Below are 7,197 nucleotides of genomic sequence, written 5' to 3' on the forward strand. Positions count from 1 at the left end.
TGAATTTTTGATTTTAGCCATTCTGACTGGTGTGAGGTGGAATCTCATGGTTGTTTTGATTTGCATTTCCCTGATGATTAAGGATGTTGAACATTTTTTTCAGGTGCTTCTCTGCCATTCAGTATTCCTCAGGTGAGAATTCTTTGTTCAGTTCTGAGCCCCATTTTTTAATGGGGTTATTTGATTTTCTGGAGTCCACCTTCTTGAGTTCTTTATATATATTGAATATTAGTCCCCTATCTGATTTAGGATAGTTAAAGATCCTTTCCCAATCTGTTGTTCTTTTTGTCTTATTGACAGTGTCTTTTGCCTTGCAGAAGCTTTGCAGTTTCATGCGGTCCCATTTTTCAATTCTCGATCTTACAGTGCAAGCCATTGCTGTTCTATTCAGGAATTTTTCCCCCGTGCCCATATCTTCAAAGCTTTTCCCCACTTTTTCCTCTATAAGTTTCAGTGTCTCTGGTTTTATGTGAAGTTCCTTGATCCACTTTGATTTGACCTTAGTACAAGGAGATATGAATGGATCGATTCGCATTCTTCTACATGATAACAACCAGTTGTGCCAGCACCATTTGTTGAAAATGCTGTCTTTCTTCCACTGGATGGTTTTAGCTCCCTTGTGGAAGATCAAGTGACCATAGATGTGTGGGTTCATTTCTGGGTCTTCAATTCTATTCCATTGGTCTACTTGTCTATTGCTATACCAGTACCATGCAGTTATTAGACTTGATTTTAACAATAAAAATAGTTGCACTGCATATATGTATATGAAAGATATGTATTTATTTAGTTTGAAGTCTGAGAGGCCATAGAAACTAGTACTATAGTCTACAGCATCTAATTGCAGATACCATGCCAATTATCAGAGTTCAAGGAGAGATAGAAGTGGAGAAAAAGTGTCAAAATCTGGTAAAAATGAAACTTAGATAAGGAGAAAGAATAGCCAATAGAGATATAGTCCTAGATTATACCTCATGAATCCCCAGTTCCTCACATGCCATGTATGCAATTAAGCTGGAAATATGAAAACCTGATGACGTTAAACATGTCACAACTACATGAAATAATGTTTACATGTCTATCATATGGCTTCATGGTGCTACTATAACAACAATTTTTTTTTTTTTGGGTCAGAATGTAATTTCTCAAAGCAAGCATCAGACTTATATTACAGAAGAAAACAAGGAAGTTAAGTGATACATTAAGGTTATCCAAGGTACACTGATGTTACCCGATGCAAAATGACCCTTTACACAAAACAGAGAAATGCATACATAAAAGCTGACAGGATCCAGCCATGGATTACAACTGGGATAAAAATCAGTGTTGACAACTGGGATATAAAGCAGACCCACCTAAGGACAGCTTATTTTTAGAAGACAGGGAAAAGGGCTTTATGCCCTTGCCATTGGTACAATTCTAGTCTATTGTATAATCCACCATCTCCCTAGGATATTTAAATTCCTGCACATGGAAGTGGCTCAGCTGTTAGTCTAAGTTTACTTTGCAGAACTAGCCCTGAGATTTCTAGCTCTTTTCCAGTAAATTGAAATGCCTGATTTCTTTCTCTACCTACACTGGAGGCATTTCGGCTGAATGAGTAGCATTCTTAATACATCCAAAGCCCAAGATTGGCTCAATGATTTCCTAAGATATTGGAACACTTGTGGAGGCCAATCTAACATAGCTATATGTCAAATCATTCCTTGAGGGCGCTTATAATAAAACATTACTGAAGGGAAGCACACAGACCTGTTCAACAACTGACACAAGGGCAAATTTGGAGCATTCCTGCTATGAGATGCCAGGGTTCCAAGAGACTAAGTTTCCATAAAGCTTTTTGCCTCAGAACTATGTCCAAGCTTTGGGGCCAGTCATGCAGTTTCCACTGGTGTGTGTGTGGCAGAATAGGCCCAACTCTCAAACAAAAAATGGGAGGCTACTTAAAAGAGATGAGTGTGGGAGGGAGTTTTACAAGGACAGTTTGGAGGTGGAGAATAAAATACCATGGAGTGAGAAATGGCAGATGATTAGAAAAGATTGCCAGAGACAGTTTGAGGTAAAGCAGATTAACTCATCTAGAACCCAAGGGAAACTAGTCTGAATCATTAAGATTGGAGAGAATTTTATACCAAAATAGCTGAGATGAACCACAAAGTCACAATAGATAAAACAAGAAACTGATATATTGGATGGTGGCAGAGGTGGCAGCCTAAGCAGCAGCAGTCCCCGGTGCACAGGCCAGCTCGCCTGCTCTTGCAGCTCTTGCCCTCTCCAGCTCTCTCCATCCCATCTCCGGAAAGGTGCTGGGCGGATCCGGGGAGGCTGAGACCGAGGGGCTGTAGCGGCGGTACCGGTGGAGGCAGTGGTAGCGGCAGCTGGAGGCAGGATGAGCGCACGTGGTGAGGGCGCTGGGCAGCCATCCACATCATCCCAGGGACAACCTGCCGCCCGGTGCCACAGAAGTGAGGACGCAGCCGGCCCAGGAAGCAGCTGCAAGAGACAACCTGTGAGCCCTCTCCTAAGAGACCCAGAGGAAGACCCAAAGGCAGCAAAAACAAGAGCCCCTCTAAAGCAGCCCAGAAGAAAGCAGAAACCATTGGAGAAAAACGTCCAAGAGGCAGACCTAGGAAATGGCCACAACAAGTTGTTCAGAAGAAACCTGCTCAGGAGACTGAAGAGACATCCTCGCAAGAGTCCGCAGAGGAGGATTAGGGGGCGCCGACATTCAATTTCTACCTCAGCATCAGTTGGATCTTTTGAAGGGAGAAGACACTGCAGTGACCACTTATTTATTTTTTTTTTTAACACTAAACAAAAATTTTATTTATATTGTGTTCAAGGAGAAAACATTAATCTAAAAAAATTCAGAACATAGAAAGCAAAACATTTATCTAATAAATATTTTCATAATGAGCAATATATCTATAAATAAGTAATATTTTATAGATATAATAGACAAAATGTGTGAGTATTTATACTCTTTTTAAAAAATCAATGAGAATATAATTATCTGAATATGGAGCATTTAACCACAAATATTATGAAATTACAATGTACAACTGGCAGATCACTTAGTAATTATGGGCACTCACTGCTTTTCCAGAGGATCTGTGTTTTTTTTTTTTTAATTTTTAATATTTTTATTACATATTTTCCTCAATTACATTTCCAATGCTATCCCAAAAGTCCCCCATAGCGCCCCCCACTTCCCTACCCACCCATTCCCATTCTTTTGGCCCTGGCATTCCCCTATATTGGGGCATATAAAGTTTGCAAGTCCAATGGGCCTCTCTTTCCATTGATGGCCGACTAGGCCATCTTTCCATACATATGCCGCTAGAGACAAGAGCTCCAGGGTTCTGGTTAGTACATCATGTTGTTCCAACAATAGGGTTGCAGATCCCTTTAGCTCCTTGGTTACTTTCTCTAGCTTCTCCATTGGGAGCCCTGTGATACATCCAATAGCTGACTGTGAACATCCACTCCTGTGTTTGCTAGGCCCCGGCATCATCTCACAAGAGACAGCTATATTTGGGTCCTTTCAGCAAAATCTTGCTAGTTATAACAACAATTTTTAACACTGCTTATTTTCATAACTTTCAATTTAGCACTGTGAGTTTACTTTCAGGAAAAGTTTATATAGTATATTGTTTCATTTTTCCACATCTCTATTAAATTTCAGATGATTAATATTATTAAAATAACTATACTACTACTGATGTCAACTCTATATGATCTCTATTTATCTGGATTTATCTCCATTCTGTGTACTATGCTTATGATTGTGTATTGCAGTATGAAGTACTCTACCTGATCCGAAATTTTAAACCAACTATTAGTTATCAATCAATCTTCTGTGGCGATTAAAATACTGAGAAGCTTCATTTTCTCACATTCTCTCTCGCTCTTTCTCTCTTTCTCTCTCTCTCTCAATCATCTTCCTAACCTATCTATCTTTATATCTATTTATCTTTCTGTATATGTTAATGAAAACCATTTATTATGAGAAAATTGAATGGGACATTGGTTCTCATTATGTCACATGACAATTACTCCGAAATATAAGTGGAAAGGTAACACTAGTGGACTGTTTCTCAAAGACACAATCCAATTTTCTCCTTTAGACATGTACACTGCAGAAGAAAATACAATGCTGTAACAAAAGCCCAGTTTCATTGTCTGGGGAATTTAAAAAAATGGAGTAAAGAGTGATTTGATTACCAAAATAAAAGGATTATAGTAATAAGGATCTCATGCTTTTAACATATTTGATTCTATAGAGGGGTAAAAACAGAAATAGTTTGACCTTATACATTTTATGTAATTTTACAAAATGCTAAGAATTGTAGAGAAATAAGTAGAAATGAAATTGATAGTGTTACTTTGTTTTCAATTGTTCTTTGATTCAGATACAAACATTCAATTATATGGACCTATGTGTCCACTCTCATTCAAACTACCCTAGTGTTTTAATTTGATCACATTTTGTAATTTGAATAGTGGTTGCATATAATTAGTTCTGAGTTGATTATAGCCAGCAGACAACAAGTGACTAGATAGTTATTTTATGCTTATAGTTATAGAGAAATGAGTGTAGTGTTAGCTGGATTTCAGAAAGATAGGCATGTGTCTTAGTTACTGTTCAATTTCTTTGAAGAGACAGCATGACAAGGTCAACTTATAGAAGACAGGATTTAATGGAGTGATTGCTTACACTAGTCTGTAATATCATGTCAGGGAATGTGGTGGTGGGTAAGAAGGCAAGCAACATGGTTAGGAGCTTACATCCTGATCTGTAGGCAGGAGACAGAGAGTGAGATTGTTTCTGGTGTAGACTTTTGAAATTTCAAAGTCAATTCAAGGTGATAACACCACCAACACTGCCATACCCCTGATTCTTCCTAAATTGCTCATTGATTCAGATGCAAGCATTCAATTATAAGGTTCTATGGGACCACTCTCATTCAAACTACCATAGTGTTTGAATTTTATCAGATTTTGTCATACTTTGAATTTTGAATAGTGGTGCATATAATTCATCCTAATGTGATTGATCTAATTTACTGGCATTTGATTTGGGGTTACAAGAACAATTCTGAATTGTTGTTATACAGAAGATCTATAAAACTTGCTTTGAGGAAAAATCTAACTAAAATGGCAACTTTTAATTCAGTTAGTCCTGCCTTTGGTGTCCATATGTCTTTGGAAACTTACAAGGAAATCTGATTACAATTAAAAAAGAAAGAAAGAAAAAGGTTTCACATGGTAGCTTTTAATACTGATGACATTTAAAGCTTGTAACTCCTAGTAACCCTGCTCTGCTCTTTGAATATACTAAATTCTAAAGTATATTTTTCCTCTTTTCTGGTACATCGGTTCCAATAGTAACTCATGTGACAGGTTTAAAAGCCTGGAAGCAGTCAGGAGGCAAAGCGTTTTAAGGAAACTTAGCCTCCTGGAACCTTGGCATTCCCATAGCTAGAATGCCCCAGATTTGTCCCTGCAATATTTTGGAAGGTTTTGCATGCTTTTTTACAGTATTTTACTGGATAAGAATTAGAAATCTCAGTGCAAGCTTAGCAAAGTATACTTAGAATCTTCATTACAGTCAGGTATAGCAAACTACATTATATATTAGAAGAAAGCTGGTGAATTCTTCTGACAAATGGAGATTCCCTACAGATACTTAAAAGAACAGCCAAGTTACTCTCATATGCAAGTATTTACAAGGCCTAGGAAAAAGGGGGGATTGTGGTATTTCATTATTCATGATAAGATCTGCTAGAGCAGAACCCCCTGGTGTTAGCTTTCACAAGGCTCAAAGGAGTAGCATAAATTGTGACTAGGGTGTGAAATTCTTACCTGTCATTAGCTGACCCTAGGCATGGCTGTTTTATCTTTACTGTAAAATTACCTGGTTCCTGTCAGTCCTTTGAAGGCCTTCCTCTCTTTGTGTCAGATACTTCTATGTACCTTGCCTGCTGTGACACCCTACTCCTTTTTTTTTTTTTTTTTCTGTATTATATAAGCCTGGTGTTCTCTTTGTGAAAAATTACATCCAGATACAGCACTCCCTTGTGTCTGTGTCCCTTTGTCAATTCTCAACAATTCCATGCCCACCTGCTGGAATCCCTAATTTCCCACGGATTGAGGGTGGCCAACTGAGCCCAGTCCCTGGCACTTTTCTCTGTAAAATGAAGTGAGAGAGCCCAAGGGAACAGCCTCTCAATTCTTTCCATTTCATTGATTCCTTCTGTTCTTCCCTTTGTTTCAATTTAATTTAATTTTGTTGGGATGTTTATTATTCCATTTTTTTAAAAATGTTTTTATTAGGTATTTTCCTCATTTACATTTCCAATGCTTTCCCAAAAGTCCCCATACCCCCCCCCACTCCCCTACCCACCCATTCCCCCTTTTTGAGCCTGGCGATCCTCTGTACTGGGGCATATAAAGGTTGCAAGTCCAATGGGCCTCTCTTTCCAGTGATGGCTGACTAGGCCATCTTTTGATACATATGCAGCTAGAGTCAAGAGCCTGGGGTACTGGTTAGTTCATAATGTTGTTCCACCTATAGGGTTGCAGATCCCTTTAGCTCCTTGGGTACTTTCTCTAGCTCCTCCATTGGGGGCCCTGTGATTTACCTCCCTAGGAATTACTTATTATTTATATTTGTTTATAAACTCTCATTGTAGCAGCTAGGATAAGTAGCCAGCCACTGTTTCATACTGGAGCTAATTTGCTTTATATAAAATCCTTTTTGTCTAAAATTATGGACTCAGATCAAGGACAACTTTAGACTCAGTTTTAAGCAGATCCAGAGTGGAGTTCTCAATGGATACACAATGTTGATTTACTAAATAAGTATATCCAGTGCATAATCTTATTACTTTTCCATTATCATATGTAATAATAACAATATACATGGATTATGATAAATAAAAGTAGGAAGAGTCATAAAACCTCATGAGAATAGGAATAAAGTTTGTTAATTTATTGTAAAAATTGATAAATTTAATAATACATAATAAGTATGAATAAATAAAAGGAGTTATTTTTTTTTTTACTTTACACAAAAAATAAAATGTACAGAATGATAGGATGTAAATACTCCAATGGAATAGCTGCCCCTACACAAATTTTAGGACACATACGTCTTTTCTGGTTATTCACTTATGGACTTAAGTTAATTTCAAG

General features: G+C 37.8%; 1 protein-coding gene across 1 annotated transcript; it reads left to right on the forward strand.

Annotated features, from left to right (window-relative positions):
* The first annotated feature begins 2,389 nt into the window (after nucleotides 1–2,389).
* Nucleotides 2,390–2,715, forward strand: LOC147001969 (high mobility group protein HMGI-C-like). The gene is given in 2 exon segments (XM_085828238.1): nucleotides 2,390–2,447; nucleotides 2,450–2,715. Coding segments are annotated over 2 exon segments (324 nt in total).
* The last annotated feature ends 4,482 nt before the right edge of the window (nucleotides 2,716–7,197 follow it).

Source organism: Mus caroli, unplaced genomic scaffold (assembly GCF_978045245.1).
Source record: "Mus caroli unplaced genomic scaffold, Mus_caroli_1 scaffold_11, whole genome shotgun sequence".
Taxonomy (NCBI): Eukaryota; Metazoa; Chordata; class Mammalia; order Rodentia; family Muridae; genus Mus; species Mus caroli.